A 15,270-nucleotide genomic window follows, 5' to 3' on the forward strand; every position below is an offset into this window, starting at 1 on the left:
AGCCATCTGACCCAAAGGCCCCTGTCCCCAAGGCCCCATCTAAAAGGGGGAGAAAAGGGCCCAAATAATGAGACCTGGTTCACTTCCTCTGTGGTTGGACCCCAAATGTTTCAATTGCACTGGACATCCACTTCCTGAGTTGGCCATCTATCCATTTTCGTGCCATGGGCATTAAAGTTCTTATTTTGACCTCTACAAATGCAGGATAAATTTTTGGTGGTGTGTATCTTGCTTAGTATTCACCCTGGTTGTTGCAGTATGTATTCTGGTGTCCCCATTTCTTTCACCATTGCATTTGCAGGGTAACACATGTTTGGAGATATGCAACCTCTTGTTCTGGCTGTTTTTTTATTTTTTTGTCTATTTTATTTGTTTATTTGATTTATGAAATGAAAGTGTCTACTAAGCTGTGATGCTGAACAGCAAATAAATTTCTTTTACCAATTCAATAAAAATTGTGGTATGTGTAATTTCTTGTGTGAAACAAATACTACATTTATGTGTACTTACTGACCAGGGTATTTTTGCACATTTGTTGAAGTGTGGTAGAAGTTCCCCATGTGTAACCCTCTCCATGGCCATTGCCATGTTCCTATCCAACTTTTCCCAGCTAATTAGTTTGTGTCAGCACATGTGCAGAGCAACTTAATAGGTGAGAAAGCAGTTTGTGTGCAGGTGAGGTAGCTCCTACAGTAGTAGGTAAAAGCAGGTCCAGAACAATGCTTTCCTCATGGAGTGGGTGAGGCAGACAAACAAGGGTGAAAAGGTAAATTTGTGTAGGAATGCATATGTGTCCTCCCTAAAAAAAGATGTGTGAATGGGCCAAACATGATAAAATTGCTTGTGAACAAACATGTATAAGTTTTTAAATATATATGATTTTACAGTGTCATAAGCAGATGTAGGAATCCTTTGTTAGAGAGATGTGAGTGCAATAATGTGATTGGTGGCATCTTACATCCAGAGTGTAGTAACATCCAATTCATAGCAGATGAGATAGTGGTAGAGTTCTGTATTTTGGGTACTATACAAAGATTGTGTGCAAAATAGTGGTCATGGGCTTCAAACATTGCTGAAACATCCTTTGTAGGTGTTAGATGTGGTTTATGTTATTGTATCATAAATACAAAACCTATGTTTGTATTAGAGTGAACACGTTGACACATGTCGACTTGTGTAGATTGAGTGTGCTACTGTGTAAAGTCTATGAAAGCACGTAGTGAATGTGTCTAACTGTTTAGCAAATACCTACCTTAGCATATATAAGCAGGTGTTAAAAAGATTCTTACCTTAAATTAAACAAACGTTTTAATGTCGAGAAGTATAGAAAGATAAGCTTCCAATGTGTTTGCGTGCTGTGTGTGGCTTGCAGGTAGTGAAATCATGCTTTGGACTTAATAGACTGCAGCATTGCTTATTACATTCAGGTGTATGTGTTTGAGTAGTAATCAGCGTAAATTAGCTAACTCAGGCGCACGCTGGCATGCGGTATCTGTAGGGGTGGTCTGAGCTGGCGGTTGGCGGCCGCCTGTTTGGTGTCCGAAATGAACGGTGCTTTAGTCGATCGTGCGGTAGTAGCACCGCTCATTTTTGGTGCACACCCCCGTGTACACCCATATTTACGCCCATTTTCCCTCATTATTTCGGCCGCTCCCCTCAACACGCCCCTATGCCGCCCCATTACCCGTACACTCGCGTACAGGTTTTTTCGCACGTAAAGACCCCGTCCGTAAGCGTTGTGGAGTGTTCGCGCCGGCGCATTAGCGAATTGGCGCATGCGCAGATCATGAAAAACACCGGGACGTACGCGTACGGCCCGGCCGCTCCAACCAGAATAAGGCCCTAAGTGAGTTATTTAGAGGGGTGTTAGTGCTTCAAGGTGCACAGGTGCTTTGGGGTGTAGGAAGTGAGACAGAATTTAGGAAATATTCATACACATCGGACCAGCATGTCATTTTATTACATCACAGAAGGGGGCAGTGTAATACCCCAAACACATAGGTGCTTAGGAGATAATACCTTAGTTTGCGGCCAAGGGAAAAAAATAACTTCCCAAAAAGCCCATGGAATTTCTGGTTCAATAGGGAATTTCACAGGTGCTAACTGGGGTGTTGTAAAACCAATAATATAGTATTATAGTATTGGGGGGGATTGGGCCCTCTCTATAGCAGGCCCTAGCCTGGATATCACCAACACTTTCAGACATATATGAAATCTGAACACTGTGATCCCCCCCGTCCCCCTGTATCTACTGGTCACCACCCACCACTTGTCATCCACCGCTTGTCACCGCCAACCACTTGTCATCCACCACTTGTCATCCACCTCTTGTCACCGGCCACCACTTGTCATCCACCGCATATCACCGCCCATCATCCACCGCTTGTCATCGCCCACCATTTGTCATCCACCGCCCATCATACACCGATTGTCACTGCCCAACGCTTGTCACCACCCATCATCCACCGATTGTCACCGCCCACCACTTGTCCTCCACCTCATGTCATCGCCCATCATCCACCGCTTGTCACCGCCCAACACTTGTCCTCCACCTCATGTCATCGCCCATCATCCATCACTTGTCACCGCCCACCACTTGTCCTCCACCTCATGTCACCGCCCATCATCCATCACTTGTCACCGCCCACCACTTGTCCTCCACCTCATGTCACCGCCCATCATCCATCACTTGTCACCGCCCACCACCTGTCCTCCACCTCATGTCACCGCCCATCATCCACCGTTTGTCACCGCCCACCACTTGTCCTCCACCTCATGTCACCGCCCATCATCCATCACTTGTCACCCCCCATTACTCACCAGCTCCTCCTGGACGCTCTGCTCACTCCTTAGGGTAAACGTTTGCTTCCCAGATTTTTCCAAAGAATTTATTTCCACAATCATCTCATTCTTATCATTGGTGAATGTGTGAATCCAATATTCAGACAGAGCTTCCAGCGCCATCACTGTGTCCTGGAGGTGAGACAACGTAATGACCATCAGCAGCAGCAGCTCCTCCCTCATCGCGGCCCAGACCACTCAGTCTACCTTCTATACAACGCCAGCATTTCTGCTGGTCCAGGAGGCAAGATATAATGCGATGGCTCATAGAGAGACACAAGCCTGTGTATACACAAGAGCAGTAGCCGATGCGCACAATCTCACAAATATACAACTGTGTGACACAGGAATAAGGTCGACATGGGCACCATATTAGTGTACTGGGCCCACTCACTTTCCAAAGTCGACCTAGACCGCATTAACCTTTTTTATGTGTCGATCTATTGACTGTCAACCAGATGCCGCCCAGCACAGGGCAAGGCTGCCCCCACACGTCAGATCCCTCCCCAGGCTGCATCTGCAAGATTTAATGGGTGCATCACTTACACAGGAAGGGTAGCTGCCTAGCTCCGGAGCTACGTCCAATCAGGGCTGAGCTTACTGGGATTCCCTGTCTGTGAGAATACACCAGTGGCAGTTTTCACCTATGGGCTGCAGGGCTGCAGCCCCCCCAGGTAAAATCCACCACTGTAGTGAAGCCAGATGCAGTCTGTGAGACTGCACTGGCTTCACTGTGACTGGCAGTGACTTCCTATTGGAAGTCCGACCTGCCAGTCAAAAAGGCAGTCCCATTGGGAGGTGTTACCTCCCTCTGAGACGCCTTGTTGCGGGCTGCCGGGCAAAAACAGCAAATGCACATTGCGCAGTATCTATATCGCGCTGGTCCCGGTGCCTGTAACTTATATTGTACAGGCGCCGGGACCATAATTACTTCTATGGGCTGCTGCCGAAGCAGCCCATAGAAGCTGGCCATATGCGCATGCACCAGTCCCGGTGCCTGTCATCTTAGGACAGGCGCCGGGGACGGGAAGAGGGAACGGCGGCGACGACAGGGGGAGGGGGGTGCCTGCGGCCAGAGGCAGCACCCCTCCCTGAAAGAGGTAGGAGCCGCCACTGGTATACACACAGCGGCTTCTCCAGTTCGGGGTTCGGGTTTTTGTGTATTTTTTTTTAACCCCCTGGAGCCCTACTGGAGAAGAGGACAGACCTGCAGGGGAGCGTGTCGGGAAGTATGTATGTATGTCTGTTTGCATGCATGTGTGTGTATGCATGTACAGTATGTTAATAAAGCTCTACTTTTCTGGTTGTCTGTGTATTTATTGTAACACTGGTCATGCTGTGGTTCTCCAAGTCCCTGTATTGGGGGGGGGGGGGGGATTGCTGGGACTTTTTGTTCCACAGCACAACCCAATGTTAAATTTTAGTTCTATTTTTAACCACAAAATAATCAGCCCAGTGCCTACCGCCCAGGGGAGCCGGGGACAGCCCCGGGCTTAGACCCTGGAAGGGTTAAGCCTGGGAGCAGGATCCATTTATTTGGGTATCCCCCAGGTTCCCCCTCCAGGGCTTACCAACCAGGGTGTTCAAGTTTCGGCAGGGGGACCTTGCATAAATAAATTGTGCCCCGGCTGCGGCATGACACTGCTGGCTGTTGAAGCCCGGTGCTTGTTCCATCACTTTTTCCCCCGTATTTGGGAAACCCTGGGCTGGTTATGCTGAGGGGGGACCCTACACCAATTTTTGTATCCGCGCACAGGTAACGTGCTCATAGTAATGTAGCAATGAATGATTTCTGTGTTAATGCAGATCATAGGCTGATGTAAGCGCCGTTTGCAGCTGCGGCAGTCTCTTCCTCACCTGAGTAGATTTGAAGCCTCCGCCGTAGTTCTGCTGCTCCGATAGCCAGGCATACAGCTTGTCAGCATTGGTCATGTCATTTCTGAGCAGAGCAGTCAGTAGCGCGTATGCTGTGGTCTCAATGGCAAGCGCTGTGCCTTTGGGTCCAATGTACATCTCACTTTTGCCTATAAATGGGACAATATTACCATGGAGACAACCGTCAAATCCATACTTCAAGTCTATAGAGGACTGATCATTAGGTCAAATCTGGGGCATTTTAGTTTCTCATTCGTTAGTGCAAATAGTATAATCCCATATGCTCCTGTTCAGGCAGCCAGGCAGATAGGTAGGAAGGCAGGCAGATAGGTAGGAAGGCAGGCAGATAGGTAGGAAGGCAGGGAGATAGACAAGCAGACAGGCAGGCAGACAAACACACAGGCAGACAGGAAGGCATACATACATACAGGCAGACAGACAAACAGCCAGGCAGACAGATAGATAAGCAGGCAGACAGACAAACAGACAGGCAGGTAAACAGAAACAAAGACCAGTAGGAAGGCAAAAAAGATAGAAGGGCATGCAGATAAATAAGCAGGCAGGCAATAAAGACAGATACACAGACAGACAATCAGGCAGACAGATAATAGACAGGCAGACAAACAGAAAAACAGGCAGGCAGAGAGACAAGCAGACAAACAGAGAGACAAGACAAGCAGTCAAGCAATACAAGCAGGCAGACAAGACAAGCATACAGACAGATAGACACGCAGGCAGACAATGGTACAAAGAACTGGATAGGATGGAATTTGTGTTGTGTGGTGCACAAAAGTGAAAATAATAAATTGTGTGGGTGTGTCATAGCGGGCAGGATGTACTAAGGTAAAAATGCGGTCTTCGTAGGGCAGGGTATCGCCACCTACGGCGCTTCTATTGCCGCCCGCCGCAAGCCTCCGCCACAGATGCTGAACCCCCCCCCCCCCCCTCCTCTCCCTGGCTTACCTTAATCCAGGTCCTCCTCCCCCTAGCAACGCAGCCGGACGTCCTTCCGGCTGCAGGGGGGAGGAGAAGGCGCTGGCAGTGGCGTAACTACTGTAAGGCAGCCCCAGCAGCCGCTTGGGGGAGCAAGCCACAGTGGGGTCTGTGTGGGCGCCGGCACCCGCTCGACGCACCAACATGCTGCTGCCTGCCGCTGCCCACTGACTGAGCACTGGTCAGCCACAGTGTGGGTGCGGCCATGGTAGAGATGACAAATCCCCCCCACTGATTCAATTTACTGTACACAGAGCCAGCTATTGACTACTGTGTACAGGATGGGCAGGCAGATGGGCGTTCCAGGGCGGCCTGGGATGCGTCGGAGCCAAGGGAAGCAGCAGCAGTGTCTGCTGGTCTCTCTTCCTCTGTCCTGCTTCAGCTTATCCGTTATGCGTGTGATGTCATCACACACTGGAGAGCAGCCTGGGGGGGCGCCACAAACTTTTTGGAAGGGGGGAGCAAAATTTATAGTTACGCCACTGGGCGCTGGGGACAGCCTGCTCAGGCTTCTCGGCGTGAGGGGGGAGGAGGCGCCCCCAGGTATCGCCGGGGGGCCTCCACCACCACACTGCGATGCTAGGTGCATATGTTAATACATATGTGCTAGCATCACTGCGGTGGGGCGGCAGTGTATTTTAATCCATCCCGCCCAGTGTGATAAATAGTGACTACAATCTGGAATTTTGAGGCCCAAGCTCAAGCAGACATGTGAAGAGACGTTTTCTCCCGTTGCTCCCCGCTACAGTTATCCTGTTTTACATATCCTGACTACGTGCGCTTATCTAAAAAGCCTTCTGATGGTAGGGGAAGCTGCCTGGATTATCATTAGCATCTCTGGTGACTTCTACGGGCATCCGGGGCCAAGTTCTGAGGTTTGACAGGCGGAGGCCTGACGTGGGCGCCATCTTGCTGCTGCGCCTCCTGGAGGACACGATCCAGCCGGCTGTGTGACATCCTCACCCGACGCGCTCCTTGCTATCGCAGACCTCATACCCTCCCGTGCGGCTCTCTAAAGCCACCAGCAGCATTATATTCAGACTCCTGAAGTTGGGGGAGGACCCACCACGGAGCGTGGGGTAGGAGGCAGGCGGCAGCCATCCTTGTCCAGCAGGTTCCAATACACAGTAACCTGCCCCACTACACGCACTATACCTATTGTGGCCTGGGGCTGCCAGTGATATGTTAATTGCTCAGCAGCGCTGCCTGCTTATGACTCTGCCTCCATGCTGATAGTGGCATAAAACCACTGCACTCATCTCAAGCCGCGGACCTTTTAACATTGCTTGTACCAGATAGCACTGTTCTGCTTCACTCCTCCATACAGCAGTATTTACTGCCAAATCCACTGTTGCCATTTATGCCAATTGTATATACAGTTGCACAAAAAACTCTGCAGCTGCCATTCTTTTTTGCAGACTCGGAGGTGTGCTAGCCACCTCCGTCATTATTAGAGCTCCTCCACGGCAGCCAATCGGTATACCTGCATATTTGGAATTCCAGCTGTGTATACTCCGCATATTAATATGGAGGCTTCTCTTCAGTTAATCCTACAGGCTATAAATGCCTCTACTGACAGGCTGCTCGGCAGGCTCACTGATGCGCGGGGAGATGTTCTCTCGCTCTCTGACCTTCATGATATATGTGATGTGGGAGATGGGGTGGATATAACTCAAGAACATGATATCACAGTCCCTGCTGCTCCCATGTCAAATCATTCCCAGGATAAGTGCTCTGGGATGAATCTGTCCCGATGTAAGGATACTTGCTATCTTGTAGCTATATGCTCAGAAGAAGATCTGGTTCACATAAATATCTTTCCATTGCTCTTAAAGGCAACTCTACGTTTTTTTATTCAACTACATGAATATCCTGCTGGTTCTACTTTTGTAATTGATCCTGCGGCCACATGCATGATCCTGGTTACCAAAATGTCAATTTATATACGGCCCTCCGATGTCTTGAAATTCCGACTTTTGCTGTATATGGCCACTGGTTTTCCTTTTGCATATCCTGGACCACCATGGGAGGAGTCTGGCATCCTGGTTCTAATCTCTGAAGTCATGGAACTGTGGCCGGACTAATCTTCTCCCACACATACTGTGCCTATCGGTGATGTCTGTTTTCCCAATGCAAAGTTTCTATTCTGTTCCTCTATTATTAATGTTTTTTGTGTCCTTTTTATATTCGTATACTTGTGCACTATATTCTGTCAGTTTTTGCAATATTGCATCTACAATAGCAGTTCCAGCCATTTCTTGCGGGAGAGTGGGAACTAGTCTAGTTTTGTTCCATTAATGTGATGCCTTTGTTAGACACATGTCTTATTATCCTTTTTGTTGCCCCAATCAGTCCATACTGTTTATTATCCTTCAATTTGGGTGGGATTATTTGTTTGGCGTTTTTTTTTTTTTTTTTTCATTTTACTATATCCTTTAGCTTATATGACTACAATTCTTAATGGCTGGGTGGGTAGGGTATGAGGGGTAAGTTAGTTGTGGGTAAGAGGGCTAATAAGGTGGTTTAGGACTACCATTGGCTATTACCACTAATTTACTACCTTTCCTGGGGGGGGGGGGGGGGGGGTTCTATAGGTTCGTATAGTTTAGTATAGTGTAGCTATAGTATCTGGGGGGTATGGTTAGGGGGTCCAGGTACGCCTTAGTTGGGGATGGGTTGTACAGGGTGGGGGGTTATGTGGGGGGTTTGCTTTGGGCTTTTTGGGTGGATATTTTTGATTTATGCTTTCTATTTCCCTGGCTAGACCAGATGCTTGACTGTATTATTCTTTATCCCCAGACTAGTGTTTTTTTTCTCTGTATCCAATACTATAGCGGCAGATTAAACTCCTTCATCTATACTGCTAATGTGTTGTTTTTGGGGGTGGGTTGGATGACCCCGGATGGCGCCTCCGGTTTTGTCTAGTCCGCATTCATTTCAATATATACTGTAGATTTGCTGCTACTGATAATATACTTATACTGTATATCTCGATGCATATGTACCCTACGATCCCTGTTCCAACACGTGTAGTACTCGTCAAATGCATCTGTTGTACTTTTGTTTTGCCTATGTCGGGAAGCATGCTTATGTTTTGTATTTCTAAAATATCAATAAAAATTACTGAATTTAAAAAAAAAATAGTGACTACAATCACTGTGCGCAGGATGTCGCTGGATCTGCTCACTATAATACACACTGTCACTAGCAATGTGTCTGTGTCACTGCCCAGAATGTGCCCTTGATAAAGGACTGTATCTATTTTGAAAATACATCACATATTACATTGTATTACATATGAAGATTAATAGCTGTATTTATACCAGACAATGGGCCCTATTCAGACCTGATTGCTGCTGTGCGAGCAAGCAAGCCGATCGATTACTGAAAGGCTGCACATGCATACGGATCGTAGCGCGCATGTGCGCGGCCAAGCCGTTTGCAGACTTGCGCAGGGGGCGGGATTTCACTCTGTCTGGGTGGCGACTATCTGATCGCAGGGATTAATAACCCTGCAGTCATCAGGTCTGAATCTTGTTATCAATAATTCCCATTTACAGGGTAATAGTGATACCCAGAATGATCATAGTACATAGTCACATTACAGGGTCACCTGGGAATAAAACCACTAAGCAATAGATGTTGGAACCCTTTGAGTGCCGAGATCTCTGTGAGAGATGTTCAAAATATCCCCTGAAAACGCTCACATTTGTTATATACATTCAAATGAAAAATGTTATGTGAAGGAGATGATATTTCCTATATACTGTAAGGTAATCATTACAGGTCGTTATGATGGTGTTTGCTTGCCAAATTGCACACCTATTTTGACAAATTCACTTGGCACTCAAAGGGTTAAACAAAGCTGTCACACATTCCTCTGAGCTCTCATCTTACGCTCATCTTATGCACACGTATACAGGGGTGATGGTATAGCGGATCGAAGATGTCTAGACCAGGGGTTCTGAAACTCGGTCCCCAGGACCCCACACAATTCACGTTTTCCAGGTCACCCAGCAGGTGCACAGGTGCTCTCTTTACTGACTGATACATTTTAAAAGATCCGCAGGTGCAGTGGTGGACAGTTACATGGTCGAGATGAGGTTTACATATTCACTATTTTGCCAAGTCGAGAGGTGCGCACCTTGGAGAGAGATAATGTACTAAGGGCTCGATTCAGACCAGTTCGCTAGGCTGCGTATATTCGCTGCCTTGTGAGCAGGTAAACTCTGCCCCGTCGAACACACGACCCCCCCCCCACTCTGCCACGCGAATCCCCGCACTAACATGTGCCTGCCCCAAGCTGACATCATGTGACATCTGCTACCCACCCCCAACAGGCATCGCCACGCCTGCCCTTAAAATGCTGGGCGTTCCCCCGACCACCCCCTTCCCTCCCATCCTTGAGCAAATGCCACGGCGACTGTGAAACTCACTGAAGCCGTTTGTTGTGCAAACCCCAAACATCGGCCAGGGGAGCGAATTCGTCCGGCACCGAGAGGGTCTGAATCACCCTCTAAGTAACCAATCAGCTCCTATCTCCCAATTTACAGGCTGTGTTTAAATAAATGTCAGGAGTTGATTGGCTGATAATTTGTCTCTCTTCACTTTATCTCTTTCCAACGTTTGATACATCTCCCCCGATAACTCCATCTTGGTCACCCAATGACCCGGACATACAGGTGTGTGTTACATTCTGGATAAACGGTACATGTGTCTGCCATAGATATGGATGGGACATAATATGTAGTTAATCATGGAAGCGCAGCTACTTACCGGGTTCTACTTGGACGGCAGACATAAGTTTGGTATATACCTTGTCCTTCAGAATGGAGTCGCTGGAAGTAAGAGTGAGGGCATAGGCTGTGACAGTCAGGGTAAAGGTGTCGGAGATGGCCTCCTGCATAGTGCGCAGGTAGTCAATGGCTTTACTTATGCTGCTTTTCTGTGAGGGAGAAGAGATGACACGAGGGGGAGAGAGGGTTAGGTACGTTAGCAATGGACGGTGGACAAGTACGGTAAGAGAGGGGACGGAGGGGTGAGGAGACCACCACGTACCACTTTGGTGTCATCTTCTGATAGGGCGTCCTTAGCATGGTGCAGAGCCACTAGCACGTAGGCAGTAAGAGACACCTCCGCATTCTTCCCACTGATTCCGCCCTGCAGAGACAGAGGACATGTCCTGATATATGAGTGCTAGCATTTCAGCCTAGAGAAATCATGGCGCTCTAATATCTGCTGACACAATGCATAGTGGTTCATTTTCCAAAGACAACCTTAGTTACTGCTGTAGTCGAGGCAACTCGGTGCCGGATGACTGACCGATAGCGGAATTCCGGCGGTTGCTTCGCTGACATCGGAATCCCCACTATCAGGGGCCCGACAGTCGGGTTATTTTCTCTCGTGGGGCTCCGTGAAACTCATAGAGGGAGAATAAAATAGGGGGCGAGCGCAGTAAGCCTGCAAGGGGCTTCAATGCGCTCGACCCCCTTGTCGGGCACGTCAGTAAGTTATTCCATACCCGAGAAAAAGGTTGACATGGTTTTTTTAAAGGTCGATATAATTTTTTCAAGATTTTCGTTAAAAATATATAGTGTATAAAAAAAGTATTTTGGTTTTGTGATTTGCTCTTCCCTTGGTGGGGATTAGGGAACCAGACACCCACACAGGTTTGCTTGATGTGCTGAAGGCATGACGGTCTACACAACTTCTCAGTAAGAGATGGTCTATCTGAGATATTGGAACATACTAAACTTTGTCCTTTTCTCTTTCTTTTTTTTTTGTTTATGGACTTATTCTGTATGATGCGTTTATTTCTATGAGTGCCGCATTAGCATTTATATATGCATTGAGGTGTAAGATGACTGTTCTCTTGGTTTTACCAGCTAGCTGTTCCGGTGGCTGCGCAGAGGAGGGCTATCGTGACCTTTGGTATCTCTAGAATGTTGGGATAACCCAGTCATGTTCTTACCATCATCTCTTGGTGAATGACTGGAGTGGTCTCCTTGAAGGCCCCGCTGCTGATCTGCTGGTCGGAGAGGTAGTTGGCAGAGTTGCGAATCTCTTCCACATTCACATCAATGTATGCACGGCACAATGACATCACTTTCACCACGAAAGCTGTCAGCCTGCGGAAATTTATAGAGACCCATGCATTGAACTTAGTTATTATGATAACAGAGGGTGGGTCCTCCAAAGGGTGATGCCTGCAGAGGGTGAGCTGGTGACATACAGATATGTCCACATACATCTTGGCTTTTTTTCCCCCACAATTTGGCACACGGCTTAGCTGTTTTTCCAAATGTAGCAAGTACAGTAGATGGATTCTAAAAATTTTTTTTGCAGCATTAGAATTTGTATAAAGTAATAGAGTAGAGAAGCAAATTTTTCGAAAACTGTGACTTTTGCAGAGTCCAAGGTGTGCCAAATTGTGCCATCCATAGCACAATAAAACAAAGATGTATGTGTACAAGGCATTGATAGCGGGGTAGACTCGCAAGAATGGTCATATGATCAGCGTACAATAGTTTGTGGTTTGTGGAAACATATATAGAGAGAGAATGTGGATGTACAAGGGGAGGGTCTATAGGAGGAGGGGTTATAGGTGAGACCTCACCCACTGTGCTCAGGATGGCTCAGGCAGAGGATGTGGATGTACAAGGAGAGGGGCTATAGGAGGAGTGGCAACAGGGGAGGGGCTATAGGAGGAGGGGCTACATGTGGAGGGGCTATAGGTGAGACCTCACCCACTGTGCTCAGGATGGCTCAGGCAGAGGATGTGGATGTACAAGGGGAGGGGCTATAGGAAGGGTAATAGGAGGAGGGGCTACAGGGAATGGGCAACAGGGGGAGGGGCTATAGGAGGGGCTACAGGTGGAGGGGCTATAGGTGAGACCTCACCCACTGTGCTCAGGATGGCTCAGGCAGAGGATGTGGGGCTACAGGGGAGGAGCTACAGGGGGAGGGGCTATAGGTGAGACCTCACCCACTGAGCTCAGGGCCGCTCAGGCAGAGGATGTGATAAGTAGAGAGCTACCCATAGACCATTTATTCTAAGATAAAACCAACCTTAATCTCACTGTTGTAGGCTGCTACATTTGGGCCCATATCTTACCATGTGCTGCTTGGTCTTTGAAGCCATGCACCATACGATCCATCGGGTTTCCTGTACTGCAGTATCCGGAGGTAGCCTGGGAGCAACAAGATAAACTGGTGGATTATTTGGTACTCAGTAAGCCTGGCTCAGAGGGGGGCGCTGCGGAGACAGCTCTAGCTCCCGTTACACGAGTCACAGGTGTAATATTACGTTTTACCCTTCCCCACCTGCACTAGCGTGTGCCTGATTGTGCAAGCCCTGAGGCCCCCATTTACTGCCCCTTGGCACACAGTAGCACTGCTGGTGAGTCTACCATCGGCGCACCGTGGCCTCCACCACCGATACTTCCACAGCCTAAGTGGCAGGCGATATGGGGTAAACTTGCTAAAACTTCTTTAAAAAAAAATGTTGCCATAGCAACCAATCAGATTCTGTCTATCATTTCTCTATTGGATAATCGGTTACCGTTTTTCATGTTTTCCTTTGCCTGGTCCTTGCGGTCGGGAGGGAGCAGTGTCCACTTCTCGGTGTGGTCCAGGTACCGCAGGGCGTACACTCCTGGAGCGGTGGAAATCATTGTTTGTTCCGCACAGCCGTACGGAACCCGGATCAGCCGGCTCACTCCATCAGCCGTCAGACTGTTGTTTATTGTATTGATAGGGTTGTCCACTGTAATAGGAGATGGGTCAATGTGTCAATACAAGCAAGAGACTGTCATACCTATAGCATGTACCAGTGTTACCAATAGCAGCCAGTTAGCTTCTAGCTTTCGTTTACAGACTGTGCTTGGCAAATGCTAGCTAGAAGCTGATTGGGCGACTTCGCCACATGTCCACTTCTCCAGCCAATAGAAGGTTTGCTACATTATGTATCCGAGAGAAAGTTCCTGTGGCATTACTAAAATTGTGTTTGCCTTATGGGTCCCATAGAGAGATGGGGAGATACCGCAAACCTTGGAGAGAGATACGGTTGAGAGAGAGAGAGGTAAAGTACCAACCAGCTCCTAACTGCCAAGTTTCAGGCAAAATGACAGTTAGGAGCTTTTTGGTTTGTATATGATCTCTCTATGCTTGATCACAGGCTTAGGAGATGTGTCATGATATACCAGCATGTCCAATCAGAAATCCATCAGATTACTATAATACGTTTAGACATTGAACATAAACTTGGTACCCCCTTTTCTACATCTATGATATATAATTGTATTAGGAAACACATTTACTTTTCTAAAAACGATACAGGTTTAGCCAAATGGAAAGATCAATTTCCAGATCTTTTGTTATTGGAAATAATTAAGGAGGTTATTCTGGTTGGTGCGGAACTTTCCGAATTCTTTCGGAGTGGACCGCACGCCACGCTGTGCGGACATTGTAAGAAGAAACGCCCACAGGTCCTCCGCATTCGGACGGACTCACTCTTTAAGAAGAGGGTGTGTTTTCGGACTACATCCAAACCGTGCGTGTGCGGTGGCCACACACATATTCTGCACGGTCTTAAGGTGTGTACACACGGTCGACATGCTGCCGTGCGATGCGAGTCCCGACGCGATCTGATGGCATCGGGACTCGCATCGCACGGCAGCATGTCGACCGTGTGGGAGCATGTAGGAGAGAGCAGAGACATTACCTGCCGGGCCCGGGATGTCAGCGTGTGCACATCAAACAGCTGTCCCCCGCCGTGCCGTGCAGACATCAGGACATCAGGCCACACCCCCCCTCCTCTTTAGGGTGACTTCTTCCGGCCGGGTCATCAGCCGCCCTGCAGCGCAGCCCCAGGACTCGTCCCTCTCCCTCTGGCCGCCGGAGGTATGGTGAGTATAAGGCACAAAGACTATATAGTGCAGATCTGCACTATATAGTCTTGCCTGCCCTCACTATGTCGCTGCCGATTTGCGCTCACTCGGGAGCGCGCATCGGCAGCGCATCGGGCTCGCAAGCCCTGAAAAGTGCACAATCGGTATGCGATATGGCTTCCGATATGCACTATATCGGCAATATCGGAAGCCATATCGCACCCGTGTGTACGCACCATTACAGTGGCAGGACGGACGGGAAGCTGGCCGTACGCACCGATGCGGGGTATGTCCGCAAAACATACTACTATCATCGGAACTCATACATCACACACATGACACACTTATGCAATTAGGCTACCTCATAAATAAGGGATTGTTTTTATTGGTCATCAATTATTTTCGAATTGATAATTAAACACATTAATACCACTTTAGATTAACCCTTACATCATGCAAAGTGCAAATCATTCTTTCTTGCCCCTTTACAATGGTTCAAATTGAAGAGTGTAATTAATGAGTAATGAGTAGAGGAGTGGATTATATTGTGTTCAGCTGACAGTGATTCAGGTGCGGCCGTACTAATTGGGCGATCCGAATGCCTAGCACATGACCGAGTGGTGTCCGCAAAGTAATACTTGCTTATGAAGACCGCATATTTCCTGGCTGTTGG

General features: G+C 48.1%; 1 protein-coding gene across 1 annotated transcript in view; it reads right to left on the reverse strand.

Moving 5' to 3' along the window:
* Positions 1–15,270, reverse strand: part of LOC146036253 (complement C4-like) — a 97,940-nt gene that overhangs the window by 21,825 nt on the left and 60,845 nt on the right. Inside the window, exons 24-30 of the mRNA XM_083160132.1 lie at positions 13,271–13,474; positions 12,824–12,899; positions 11,681–11,837; positions 10,768–10,869; positions 10,486–10,654; positions 4,699–4,865; positions 2,821–2,973 (exon numbers count right to left, since the gene is read on the reverse strand). Coding sequence (XP_083016258.1) covers positions 2,821–2,973; positions 4,699–4,865; positions 10,486–10,654; positions 10,768–10,869; positions 11,681–11,837; positions 12,824–12,899; positions 13,271–13,474 — 1,028 coding nt within the window. The remainder of the gene's footprint in view (positions 1–2,820; positions 2,974–4,698; positions 4,866–10,485; positions 10,655–10,767; positions 10,870–11,680; positions 11,838–12,823; positions 12,900–13,270; positions 13,475–15,270) is intronic.

Source organism: Crinia signifera, chromosome 9 (assembly GCF_055691185.1).
Source record: "Crinia signifera chromosome 9, ASM5569118v1, whole genome shotgun sequence".
Lineage (NCBI taxonomy): Eukaryota > Metazoa > Chordata > Amphibia > Anura > Myobatrachidae > Crinia > Crinia signifera.